Consider the following 14,454-nt stretch of genomic DNA (forward strand, 5'->3'; position numbering starts at 1 on the left):
AGTCCAAACAACAGCAGATGCTCAAACTACTCCATGTTTTAAGGTGATATTCAGCTAAAAGTTTTCTATGTAGAAAATGAACTCCGCTGTTCATGAACTCTAAATGGTGCAATAAGAAATATACTAATTCACAAAGGAAGCATTCTTACCAAAAAATGTTAAATCTGAACATGAGCCTGAGGAAACAGACAAACGCGGAATATAGAACAGGTTCTGGCCTATACTCTTTTTTTTTTTTAAAAGTTCATGCCATGGGAAGAAAGAAAGAAAAAAAGCAGAGGGACTTTCTTAGATGAAAAGATACTAAAGAAATATATAGAGATGTGGGTGGATCTAAGACTGTCATACAGAGTGAAGTAAGTCAGAAAGAGAAAAACAAATATCATATATTAACACATATATGTGGAACCTAGAAAAATGGTACAGATGAACCGGTTTGCAGGGCAGAAATTGAGACACAGATGTAGAAAACAAACGTATGGACACCAAGGGGGGAAAGCGGCGGGGGGTGGTGCTGTAATGAATTGGGAGATTGGGATTGATATATATACACTAATATGTATAAAATGGATAACTAATGAGACCCTGCTATATAAAAAAATAAATAAAATTCAAAAATTCCAAAAAACAAGAAATATAACCATTGCAATATGTGAACCTTGATTAATTGGTTGGAAAAAAATCTATGCTCTGGAGATAGTTGGAAAAATGTGAATGTGGAATCTGAACATATATATTATATCATATATATGATGAAATTGTTGCTAGGTATAAAGCTGATTATGCGATTATATAGAGAATGTCTTTATTCTTGAGGGATGCCAAGTTGTAACACTAAAAGAAGTTTAGGAATGAAGTGTCATGATGTTTATAACATTTTCAAATGGTTAACGGTTCAGCAAAAAAAATTATATCTTCATGTATATAATGTTTTATATATACATGTACAAGGAGAGAAGAGAGAAAACAAAACAAATGTGGCAGAATATTACCAAGGATTAATCTAGGTAAAGGCATACAGATGTTCGCGGTACCATTCTTTCCACATCTCTGTAGGTTTGGAAAATATCATAATAAAAAGGTTGGAGAAATTCGATTTGTATGCTGTGCTTAAAATATTATGTGAAGATAAGTATTCTCTCTTCATTTCATTTTTCAGTTGAGTATATTATTGGCTCCATTTGCATCTGTAAAATTGTTCCTTTACAAAATTATATTTTGCTTCGCCCTGTTCCCTGTTGGAACATTCACATGATATATTTATAGCCAGCCATGGCCAAGTTCACTCAGGACTCATCTGTGTAGCTTCATCTGTACTCTCTCTAGTAAGGAGTTTTATGGCCATGTGTTTGATGCCTCCCCTGATGTGCCCCTTTACTGTTCCTCCTGCTGGGGTGTTTCTTCTTACGGCAAATGTTGCCTTCAGCATCTTTCTTGCCTGACTGTTCTTTCATCCACTGCTTAATAACGTGATTGTGCGGGCTGACACAGATTCTTCTGCGCTTGACGTGAAGGCTGCCAAGAAGGGAAGAAAAAAAAATCACTGATAGAAAGTACAAGTCAGTAAAAACTTAGTGAACTTATAGGCAGTTCCCACTTTGGGACAGTGTATCTTTGGACATAGACTGAATCCTAAAGCTGAGGACCACAAGGATGAGTCTTTACTATGGTGCTGCCTGTGGTTCCTCAAACACCTGCAGAAAATACTAAAAGGAGAAGGAGAAGGAATTGGAGGGGGAGGGGAGGGGGAGGGAAGGAGAGAAATAAGATCCCACATGCTGCACGGCATGGCCAAAAGATGAAAACAAAAACAGAAACAAAAAAACGCAGTGCTCTGCTCAAGATATACAACTTTGCCTTGTGTTTATGTTTAGAAAGAGCTAGAAGCTCTTTAATGAAATCACTGTAGAGAAATTTTAAACAAACTGCTGTCTCAGACATCAAATATTCCAGTGATTGTTCAAAGGGTGTGAACCAAAGGACCTATTTCTAGGCAGAAAGGACAAGGAAATAAATCTAGTGAGTTCAATGTAAGTTAATTTATATTAGTTAATTGTGATTAATAATATTGATACATGCTTTTTGGGAATTGTATTTTCAACGCTTGCAATATTTTCTACATCTAAAACACTTGTCTCAAACCTTAATGTGTTTATACACAGTCAAGGTTAAGGGACTACATTTTGGATAAGTAAAAACATGGTCTGTAGTAAAACAATTTGAAAACAAGAGAACATTTATTTATTTATGTCGAATCAGAAAACACAACAGAGATGACCTGTAATTTATGATTACAAAATACTACATAGTCCAATTTCATCTTATTTGAGACCAGGTCATAACTACTCTATATTTTTCAGCTGTCTTATCAGCACAGAGGGGCCAATTTAAAAACTTGTACTTGGATGAAGTATTTTTAGATCCAAGTGATTGGCTTCAGAGTTTCCCTTTAATTAAAATTGAGTCCTTTTTAAAATGAAGAATCATGTTTTTGATCATATTTTCCTTTATCGAAGTGAGGATTTGCAATATTTCTGTACCTATACCTTTTATTTTTTAACATTTATTTATTATTTTATTCATTTATTTATTTATTTTGGCTGCACTGGGTCTTAGTTGCTGCATGTGGGATCTTTAGTTGCGGCATGTGGGATCTTTAGTTGCGGCATGCGTACTTTTTAGTGCGGCATGCAGGCTTCTTAGCTCCGGCGTGGGGAATCTATTTCCCCGACCAGGGATCAAACCCAGGGCCCCTGCATTCCCCGACCAGGGATCAAACCCAGAGCATGGAGTCTTACCCACTGGACCACCAGGGAAGTCCCTGTACCCTATACCTTTTAGATCTCTATCTCACACCTGCTTAACCCAAAGAAACTTCTCTGGAAATTCTGAGAATAGTGTCCCCTGAGAGTCCCCAGCATCTATCTCTTACTCATATACACACAGACACCTCCTCTGGTTCACTCTCTGTGGCTTTCTGGGAGTCCCACGGGAGCCCTTACAAGTTCTGAAGGCTTTTTTAGTCTGAGGTGACATATGCCAGTGAGGTGGAGGGAATTGAAAGCTGAGAATCTAGCATTTCTGAGAGCAGCCTCAGGCAGATTTACTTCAGCTAGGTAGGGCTGACACAAATACCCAGGTGTTTCCAATTTTCCAGAGCATTGCCTATCTGTGAACTGCCTATGAATTTTCACTCTGCAACAATTACCAGCACTATTTATTCAGATTAAATAAAAACTGATGGGATCTTGGCCAGGCATATACTATGGGAGCTTTTCAAGCCCGTTGGGAACGTGAAGCATCCCCTCAGAAGGGAGCTCGTCAGTTAGTATTCCCCGGATTGCTATGGGAGTCACTGGTTCCCGCCGACTAACCCTCCCGAGCTGACAGCGCCAGTGAGGGGCGTGATCTGAGGAGACACTGAGAGAATTTCCGGTCCTCTCGCTTCTCCCCCACAGACACCTGTGCTTATTAAAAGTTTGGGTCAGGAATTGTCTTCCTCCGTACATCTAACCCCAAGTGTGATATTTAAACTTTGTTGGATATGAGATCCTTTTGAGGAGCTTGTGAATTCTATGGACCTTCTCCCTAAGAAAATGCTCACACATTCATACCCACAAATTTCAGGGAATTCACAGCCCCCTGACCTGAAGAAAGTCTATCCATGGACAGCTTACAAACTCTTCCTCTGAACTTCTGAGAATATTTTCTTGGAGAAGTGTTTCTCAAGGATGAGTAATGGATGGATTCCTTTGAAAGGGGGGAAAATGTATCTTAAATCTCAGAGAATGGTCTGCAGGACCCAGTTGGATCGAGTCTCCTGGGGACTGCAGGAGGGCAGAGTCTGTTTTGTTACTGCTGTATCTTTGCACATAGAAGGGTACTGGGTAATCGCTAATCAATATATATTTGTTGAATTCATTCAATTAATGAAGAGGTTCCCCAGTGACTCAGGAACTCAGGCATCAGCATTGGGCTTATTTGTGTCACCTGGAGCCACAAGTGGTATTAAAACCAGCACTCCTGGGAGATGCTTAATGTGCCCTTGTTACGATTTAAAGGTGCCAAATGCTTTGGAGTTTGGGAGAACATTTTATGGGTAGTCCCACCGTTGTTTTGAGAGACCTTGGAATATAGTGTTCTAAACGAAGAGACCTGTGTTCTCATCCCATTTCTGCTGTTCACTAGCTATCTGTCACCAGATGAGCTATGTCATCTGCTCAGTGACAGCGTTCTCCTGTGCGACATGGATATGATTTACGCCTTCCTCACAGCATTATTGTCAGAACCCAGATTTGCTAAGTACCAATGCATTTCCGATTCTAAAGTCTCTGTGGAGACGTTGAGTACATCAGTAAGTCCGGAGTTTTGAATAGCTGAGCCATGGGTAGAGGTAGGAGGGGTGAGAACATTCACCAAGAGCCAATAGCCCAGAATCCAAAGCAAAGAAGGGCATTTGAACTTGATTGCACGTAGCACTTGTGACAGGTATGGACACCTCCACGCTTCTGTTTGAATCTTACATACACTTCTGATGAATTCAGAGAGGAAAAATCATAGCAGCTCATTACTTGCAGGGAAAAATTATAGTTAAAGCCATGAAATTGAATAGAGTCATCTTCTGTTTTTATTTTTGCTTTTGTTTTCACTCAGAATGTCCCTTTTTGGCTGAGGAAAGTCGTGCACACTGTCTGGTGACTAAAGGCATTTCCCTCTCAACACAGCAGTGCAGTGCAGGGAACGGAGGGTTAGCAAGTGCCTCTGGACATCCTGGCACAGAGCGAGTGCGCATTCACTCCACCCTCCCCTCCCTTGTTCAAATAATTATATGCATGCCGCGTATCAGGCAAAGTCTCCCCAACCTACTGTTCACTAGACGAGAAACGACCACTCTGCAGGTCTAGACCTCCCTGCCCAAGAACACTCACATGACAGCAGCCAAGTCACAATCCCCGTCAGCTCTCTGAATGCTACATGTAGTCACTCTTTCCAGAAGCCTTCTGGAAATATGATGTGAAACCTCAGTGCAGCAGCTGGAGGCAATGGGAAGTATGGCTAAAAGAGGAGAAGAAAGAAATGTGAACTCTCACAGTTTACCGAACACTGGCCTGGCTCTTATCTTGAAGACTCTAGAGAACAGAATGTTAACCCACTGAAGCAAGAGGCAAACACTTACTGGGGGCTTTGTACATGCAGACTCCAGGGCAGGACACGTCTCTACCCTACAGAACTTACACTGTATTGGGGGTGGGGAGATAAAACTAAGCACAAGCAAAGACACAAAACAAGGCAAGAGTTGAGAAACAGCTTCAGATGATGTTACTGGGGTTGCAACCGTACTTGCTTAAAGAGGTGAGGTTGACAAAGTGTCCCATGAGCTCCGAAGGGAGCAACCACATGGGTCCCTGGAGCAGGTTTGAAATGGACCCACCAGGGAAGTTCTTAACTGAATCTTTAAGGAGTTGGATGGGTGGAGAAAAATGGAGAAAACTTGTCCAGGCCAAAGGAAGTGCATGGTCAAGAGTTCTGAGATAGGAAAGCCCAGGGCACATTTAGAGAATAGAGAAAAATAGACCACTTGGTGTGAACTGAGTGGCTGGGAAGCTGAGTAATGGGAGGTATGTTCAAAGCATAGACTGAGGTCACACCCCATTGAATGTCAGTCTAAGGAGGTTTATCTTTTATGAAATGGAGTCCATTAAAGATTTGAGAAAGGAGAAGGGTTTTAGGAAAATTTGTCTTGCAGTAATGAGCTAGTGGGGATAAGATAAGGGAGGAGTGACCAGGGCAGGAAGTCAGGTTAGGAGGAGCTTACGTTACCCAGATATAAGGAGAAAAGGGCAACAGAAATATGCAAGGAAATCTAATCTCCTACTAAAATGTGTACCTGCAAATCCCTACGTGCCACATGCACACAGTATTCTATGCTCCCCATTCTTCCAAGTGGGTAATACATTTTTTTAAAAAAAAGTTAGAAATTATAGTCAACAGTGGTTGCAGTCTCATAATAACAGACAGAAGTTAGCCCCTGAATTAGAGGTTAAAAGAAACGAGTAAAACCCCTCAGTGGTGTCAGCTCTAAGCCATAGAGGTCCCTGCTCTTGGGACAAGGAGAGATTATAAGTGAGAGAAGCCAGATTCAAAGAGCCACATATTGTATGATCCCATTTATATGAAATGTTCAGAATGGGCAAATCCATAAAGACAGAAAGGAGATTAGTGGTTGCCAGGGGTGGGAGTAGGAGGGAATGGGACATGACTGCTAATAGGTGCAGGGTCTCTTTTTGGGTTGATGAAACAGGCTGAAATTAGATTTTTAGAATTACAATTGTAATTTAGAATTACAATTCTGTGAATATTCTAAAAGTCACTCAGTTGTACCCCTTTTTTTGTTTGTTTTTTGGGTTTTCTTAGCCACATCCCGCAGCTTGAGGGATCTCAGTTCCCTGACCAGGGATTGAACCTGGGGCCACGACAGTGAAAGCCCGGAATCCTAACCACTAGGCCACCAGGGAACTCCCCGAATTATATGCTGTTTTTGGAGGGTGGGGGCGTGCTGAGCTTCGAACCTAGGCCCACAGCAGCGAAGCACCAAGTCCTAACCACTGGACCACCTGGGAATTCCTTATTTCAATTTTTAAAAAATTACGATAGGAGAAGGACACTGGTTGTCCTCACATTTATTAATGCATTGATTTCCTTAAACTAATTGTTTCTTTCTTTAGCTACGCTGTGCTTCCTATTCTCCAAGTCAAACTGTTTTACTATCCCAAACAAGGTTTTGGGTTTATTCATGTAACCATTCGTTCATTCACCCATCTTACTATATAAGAATTACTATGTGAATTCTTATTAATGAAATACTATCTATATTTATGGCTATGAGCTCTTTTACAGTGAATCACTATGCTGGACCTTGGGGGTAGAAAGATGAAGAGTTACTACTACACATACTTCTGTTATTAGTTGTAACCCAGGCAACTATAAAATATGAAATGGACTTTCAGAAGCATTGTGGGAATTAAGAATCATAGGCAAACCTATGTGCTTAAGAATTTGAGTTTTCGGAGTGCTGACATCAATTCAAAGCACAGTTTTAAGCCAGAAAAGCACTCAGGACCTATATGTACTTAATAAGCTGAATTATATTTCTCAGATATAAAGGTAGGCTGGGCTCACCTGGAGATCACTTAACCTAAGACAGATTAACTATCGAAAGGCAAGAGGCAGGCCAGCATTTATCATATGTTCACAGATGTGACTGGTGCCCTAGTGAGGCAGCTGGAAATGTAAAAGGCCAAGAAAGATGGAATCCTCTGAAGCGTGCACAAGGAGTTAAGCAATGAAAAATCTTAACAGGGTGGTTTGCATTAGGGCAAAGGTAAGATTCTTTTAGATAACATCGCCCCCTAGAGGTTTTCTAGAGCAGCTTCCTATCAATATTTCCATTTTGAAAGAACCACCAGGAACTTCCTCTGATTTCGATGATAAATATAAAAACATATTTTTATTTTTGCATTTTTATATTTTTTGCATCTATGTTTATAAAAAAGATTACTCCATACTTTTATCCCCTGATATCATCCTTGAATGTTCTGAGTGTTAACGTTATATTAATCTCAACAATGCGTTGGGTAGCTTTCTCTGTTTTTCTATTATTTGAAAAAGTTTGTGTAAGACAAGGATTACCTGTCCCTCCAATGTTTGGTAAAACCTCTAAAACGATTTAGGTCTACTGTCTGTCTGAAGAAAAGATGTTCAATTCTGACTTAACTTCCTTAGTAGTTACATGTTTATTTAGATTTTCTGTAACTTCTCCAGTCAATTTTGATATCTTAGCTTTCTAAGAAATTGTACATTTCATCTACAATTTCTAATGTTTTGTCACTGAAAGAGTTCGGAACACGCCACCCCAAAATATGCCACTCTGGCATGTTGATTATTTTAAGTTAAAGCCACTTAAAAAACCAACAGATGCAGAAATGGTACTCTGACCTTCCTAAAAGCAAGACAGAAAACTTCCACGTAAAAGGTACTCTCCCAACACCTGCGGAAGAAAGAAATTTTTAGCAGCAGAGGGTGGTACCACCCCACCTTCTGGGTGAAGTGAGATGGTATCTCCACCCCACAGGAAGCTGAAGCCAAGGAAAATCTGCACAAACGAACCACAAACGAACCTTTTTAAACTAAGCCTTATGTTCCTAGTCACTTTTCCATGGTTAACTGCTTTAGCCCAAGTTCCTTTGTCTTCTCACGTTTTCACAATTACCACTCTTTGTCCAACTTAATATATAAGTCGTAATGCTACCGAACCCAGGTCCAGCTGCTCGCCGCTCAAAAGCCAATAAAGAGGCGAGGTTGGTGGAAAGGAAAGTTTACTTTATTTTGGATGCCGGAAACCGGGGTGGGGGCAGGGTATGGAGGGCAGACTCCTGTCCAAAGGCCGACTCCCCCCCTGACAATCAGGGGGCAAGAGTTTTTATAGACAGAGGGAGGGGGCTACGTGGTGCAGAAGCTCTGACAGTCATCGGTGGTCTGACCAGCGTCATATCGATTGTTTTCGGTACAGTTAATCTTCAGTTCCGGGATTGGTTTGTTCCCATTTCTTTCGAGGCCAATTCTTGGAACTGTGGCAGCTTATGTACAGCTCACCGGATATGGCTCAGAATATTGTCTATGGACCTTAAGGAGAAACTAAAAGTCCTTGATTTTGCTTAATGACTATAAACTATTATAATTTGGTCTCCTTTGACTGTTTTCCTGTTCCTGCATTTTCTCACTTCTCTGATGAAACTTATTCTTTGGCTCAATTTTTTCCACAGATAAAAGGCAGGCTGAGGACATGGGGGGTGGGGGGAAGGACCATAGGGTCCTGCTCCATTTCAGTAACTCAGACTGCTTCTTTGGGTCTTCATTTCCTCGTGAAGGTGATTTCGGACGCACGCAGCAGTAAGCAGCAGCTTGTAACAAGCAGCAGTGAGCAGTAGTTGGAAGCAAGATCTTAGTTCCCTGACCGGGAGTCCTAACTGCTAAACCACAGAAGCCAGCGGCTAGGGCCTAAACCCCTGCCTTGTCAGGAAAGAATTCAAGCGAGGAGGCAGAAGGTAAAGAGAAATGTAAAAAGTTTTTTGGAAAAGCACAGTACATGCGGAAAGACGCACAGGCGCACAGGCAAACTCCGAGAGAGAGAGTCGCACCTTTGGGAAGTTTAAATCCTTTATGAGGGGCCAGTTTTCTGGGTCCTTGTCTCCCTTCTGGCCAATCATCTTGCTTTGTCCCCCTAGGCTAATTTGTCTCAGGACCCTCCCCGTAGGTGCGCACGCACTTCTCAGCTAAGATGGATCTCCACACAAAGGATGGGGGGGGGTGGGGAAGCAAGACTCATCAGGGCCTGGCGTTGTTCCCTGACTTTTGACCCCCAAGGAGACTTTCTGTGCATGTTTAGTGTCTCCCTTGCCCCAAGGAGGGGGGGAACGGAGATCCCTTGATCCTTTACTCAAACAAGGTTTTGCCCCTCTTTGTTCTTGCCATAACTGTTATCTTAAGGCATCCACAAGAGACAAAGCTTGGCTATTTACCCTGTCCCTGTTATAGCTTACATTTTGGAGAGTAAACAGGAGGCTGATTTTAAATGTCTAACCGGGAGCCCATCTAACTCCTGTCTCAGGAAATGCAAACAGGAGGCTAGTTGTAAGGGTCCTGCCTGAAGCCCACTTTTTTCCTACCCCAAGAAATGTAAACGGGAGGCCAGTTGTAAATGCCTAGCTTGGGGCCCATCTATCTCCTGCCTCAAAGGCACCCATTAAATAAATTTGTATGCTTTTCTCTTGTTAATCTGTCTTTTGTTACAGGGGTCCTAGTACAGAACCTAGAAGGGTAGAAGGAAAAATTTTTTTTTCCTTCCCTACATCACAGCACTATCTTACCGTATCTACAGTTGAGTTCTTTTTTAGTATACAGTGTTTGAAGAGGCAGTTCCTGTGCAAAGTAACCGTTTAAAAATCTGGGTCTAAATAATAAAGAAAATATAAATTTACAAAAATCATTTTCTTAGAAACTAAAAAAATGCATTGAACTCATTGGTTAAAAGTGAAATCACGAAACATTTATTCTGGAAAACAGCGGAGGTGCTATTTATTATAACAGGTAGGATACAGCTAAATTTAGCCTAAGTGCATTTATTTAAAACACAAACACGATAAAATAAAAGGTTCAACTCGCGACCCTAGAAAATGAAAATCAGAGGAAACTAAAACGAAGATGGGAAAAAGACACCAGCACGACGCTGCGGCGCTTTACGGCTGTCGCGCTACACCTATCTGTAGGCAAGGCGGCCGTGGATCTGGAGACTAGGTGCTGGAGCCGAAGCCCCGGCCCAAAGAAGGGGAGGAGGAGGAGGAGTGCGGGGCGACAGCTGCGGGCAGCGGGTGGTGGTTGTCGTCGCTTGTCTGGGCCACGTCCCGCCGCTTTTCCGGTCTCTGCGCCTGTGCAACCTGCTGGGCGCCACAGGCAAGGTGGGCCTGCTTTTCGCTCAGCGGGTGTTTGGTGCGTGCGGCGCAGGGAGGGCGCGGGAGCGGAGAAGCGGGCAAGTATAAGGAGTGCGCCTCCGGGAGGGTTACATCACGCGACCGGCGTGGTGGCTGGGCTGCTCACGCGCCCACGGACGTCAGCCAGCGCGAGCCTCCCCAGCCGCGACCCTGAAACAGCAGACAACTGCGCCCGCCGCCCGGACCTCCCCGAGCGGAAGCGCGAGTCCTGCCTCTACCCGGCGGCTCCTGAGGACGCGCTCTGGCGGCGCGGGAGAGCCTGGCCGGGGCGTGCAGGGCCAGCCTGGCCTACCGCGGGCTGTCCTTCCTGGAGCTGTGGGGCAAAGTCAGTTGCGCTGGGCACGTCTTTCCTACCTTCGTTAGTGTTTTGGGTGCTTGATCTATCCGTTTCTCATGCACATAGGTAAGAAATCTTACACTGTTGTTGAGATTATGTCAGATTTTTTTTTTTCCTTGCCAGTCTGTCAGCTTTTACAATGCATCGCTTGGGGTTATATTTTCAAACGCGTACAAGTACCCTTCCGGTATGCAGCCGGGATTGGAGTAGAAGCACTAGCCTCGGTTGCCAAATTTAAAGGGGCGCCAAAAAACTCAGTAACGAAGACAAGTCACATTTTAATGCAGCATTTTTTAAAATAAGAATTAATACAAAGATATATATGATGAATGAAATACTGCAATTTTAAATAAAAACAAAATTCGACCCTGCGCTTGCACGACTCACCTCGGTCACATCACTTCCCCACCCTATTCTCAGCCTTGGGTGAACCTTCTTGGTGAATTGATTGTACTTATCCTTCCCTAAGATTCCTCTAGGGCTATTACAGACTTTTGCGTAAATTCTGTTTTTCTGATATTAATAGCGTGACACTAAACTTTTGGTTAAATTTATTTATCCATCTTATTTTGTATTTTCAGTCATCTTTTTCTTTGCTTTTTTTCCCCTTCGGTTGGATTGATAAGTTTAATACATTTCCTTCAAAAGTTTTTTTAATGAAAACTTAGGCTTGGTTAGGTCAAGAAAAAACTTCCCTGGGAGAAGAGCAACAATATCTCATACAAATCTTTTTGAGTTTGAATCAAGTATTATTTTACAATGAAGGTAATTGCCACATCAGTACAATTCAGCAGCGTTTATTGAGCGCCTGCCTTGTGTCAGTCATTGTTCCAGGCACTAAGTATACAAAAATTAGTGAGTCACTGTACCTGAACTCAGAGTCCCTACCCTAGCAATTTCCTAATATCTTAGAAGACCTCCTTGCTGCATGTGACATTTTTACCCTTTCCGTCCTAGAAATTTTCCATATCCCTGATTTTCAAGACATTAAATTCCTCATTCCCCTAATACAGTCATTCCTCTGTATCCAACTGAGGACGTTATCTCCTGCCACTTTAAACTTACTCCTTTTCATTTTCTCATCTCATTTAACCATCGTTTACAGTTACCCAAGCCAGAAACCCGTGTGTCTTTCCATCCTCCTGCACTCCACAGCCAGTCACAAACACCTGTAAATTTTACTCCCTGGACATTTCTCAGATTTGTCTCCCCCTTTTCGTCCCTGTTACCACTGCCCAAGTTCCAAACCTCATCAGTTTGCTCCTGGCCAACTGACCCTCCCAGTTGCCTCTGTTTTCCCAGTCTTGCTCTTTCCCCACATGGATCTGAGGTCTCACAACGCCCTGTGCTTTTCTGTCTTTACCATATATAAAATTAAGCGTTTACACGACTGTCTTTTGACTGTGAACTCCCTCAGCATACCTTTATACCCACACCACATAGCACAGTGCCTGGCATTAGTGCTGAATGTCTCTTGAGCTGATCTAAACTCTGTTGTAGTCTTATATCATGTTTCCTTTTATCTTGTTTTAAGGCTTTTAAATATTTTTCCTTTTTTAAAAAATAAGATTATCGTTTTTTGATCAAGGTCTTATGTCCCAAGTGTCCTAAAATTACACAGTGCTTTTCAGAAACATACCATCCCCCCACCCTCAAGTAATTAGGGGTCAATTCAGTATGATGAATCATTTGTCCATTATATTTAATTTTATATAATTAAATATTATATTTAATATTTTAAAGATGATGATATTAGTATCATTAAAAGCATTTTGTCTTATTATAGTGTTATTGCCGTTGATTCTGTTGGTTTTGGGTTGTCATCATTGTTTCCAGTATTAAGTGTCAGAGTTGGATGGTTAATGGGAATGTCTGTCCCTGATTTGATTTTATGTCTATGATCCAGTTTTAGTCAGTAACTAGAAGGCTTTAAAGATTTCCCTACTCAAGACCTTTTAAGACCAGCACTAAAACACTGCACATCAAATTTGGATATAAAGATTAGATTCTGGGTTTTAAGGAAAGGATTCTGTTAATGTACGGAGGTGACCCAGTTTCCTGTCTTCCTTAGATGGATGGCTAAGTACGGTTCCCAGAGCTCCAGTATGGTTGTCCCTTGGGGGCTTATTAGAAATGCAGTTTGAAAAGTACCAGTACAAAGAATTGTAAGATCGGATCTTAACAAACGGCACCGCGAAACAGAGGAAAGCTTCAAGTGAGCTTTATTAGGGAGCGCTCCCGGGCGAGGTTCACTGGTCCGAGAGAAAGGGGCCAGAGAAGTTGCACCCGGGCGAGGGTTGGGCAAGATTTTATAGGGGAAGAAGGGAAAGGGGTGTGGTGAATCTGGGAGGGCGCAGGGTATTCCTTATTTGGTGGTCTTTTCGGGTATCCTGGGGGACCGTTAGTCCCGCCCCTCGAAAGGCGGGAAGGCTGGGCTGGGTTCAAAGACCCCAGGTCAGTTCCTGGAACTGGGTGGTCCGGAGAGTTTCGGTCTGATGCAACCTGTGAATCCGATCGGGCCAGTTAGCCTTACAAGAATACTTTATGAAGCAATTGACAAAGGATTAATCTCCAAAATTTATAAGCAGCTCATGCAGCTTAATAACACACAAGAAAGGAAACAGAGCAAAGGTACATGCCATTGTTAGAGAAATATTCCCAGGATAAAGATAAAAATGATAAGAAAGATTCACTTGGCTGCTGTCAGTATCTCAAGTCCATAAGTGTAACTTAAGAATGGCAATAGGTACAAAAAAATTTTTTTTAATTATAAAAAGAATGATAGTAGTTAAAGAAATGTTCCAAATATGGTTGGGGACACATTTCCCCTTCCAGTGAACTTCACACCTTAATGGAGCCACTCACACTGTGGATGCCTACAGACAAAGGTGTCCACTGCTGTCACCATATAGGCAAGAAGGGGTCACGAAGATATGGTGCATGAAGCTGCTGTGCCCAAATAAAGTTCTCCCAGAGACTTCTTAGAGCCCTGAGATAATGTTTGTGTAATGGAGAGTGAATGAGGGTTTTTCTTTAGTTAATCTGAACAGATTTGGTCACCAGTACTTCTTACATCATGGACACTGGAGTGCTCAGGGGGTAGTCTTGAAGGGGGTTAGGTAATTTTTTGCCATAGAGACATGGTGACAGGCATTACTGCACAGTTATTAGGTGTGTGGAGACAGACTACCAGGTTCAAGCCCTGGCTCTGCCACTTACTAGCTGATGTTGGGTGAGTTACTTAATACTCTGTGTCCCAGTTTCTTTATCTGCAATATGGAGATGGTAATACACCTACCTCATGGGGTTGTGAGGCTTGTATGAGTTTATACATTTAAGTGCTTAGAACAGAAGTGACAAATAGTAAACAATAAATGGAAACAAAAAAGACATCATCTGGAGGTCAATATACAGCACAGTGCCAGCTCCATAGTAGGTATCCCGGTGTCTGAGTGTTTGTGGAATGTGTCCATTGTCAATGTATTGCCCCTTAGCTTCAAATTCACCCTTAATTGCCTATTCTATGAAATTAAGATGGGCCCTTGTAGTGTAAGTGCCTGAAAGCCACCT

At 42.2% G+C, this 14,454-nt stretch overlaps 1 protein-coding gene across 1 annotated transcript in view; it reads right to left on the bottom strand.

Annotated features, from left to right (window-relative positions):
* Positions 1-958: 958 nt before the first annotated feature.
* The window catches only part of CCL28 (C-C motif chemokine ligand 28), a 21,079-nt gene continuing 7,583 nt past the window's right edge, over positions 959-14,454 (bottom strand). Inside the window, exons 3-4 of the mRNA XM_004327026.3 lie at positions 4,929-5,055; positions 959-1,515 (exon numbers count right to left, since the gene is read on the bottom strand). Of these exons, the coding sequence (XP_004327074.2) occupies positions 1,323-1,515; positions 4,929-5,055 (320 nt within the window). The 3' untranslated portion in view covers positions 959-1,322. The remainder of the gene's footprint in view (positions 1,516-4,928; positions 5,056-14,454) is intronic.

This window comes from Tursiops truncatus, chromosome 3 (genome assembly GCF_011762595.2).
Source record: "Tursiops truncatus isolate mTurTru1 chromosome 3, mTurTru1.mat.Y, whole genome shotgun sequence".
NCBI lineage: Eukaryota > Metazoa > Chordata > Mammalia > Artiodactyla > Delphinidae > Tursiops > Tursiops truncatus.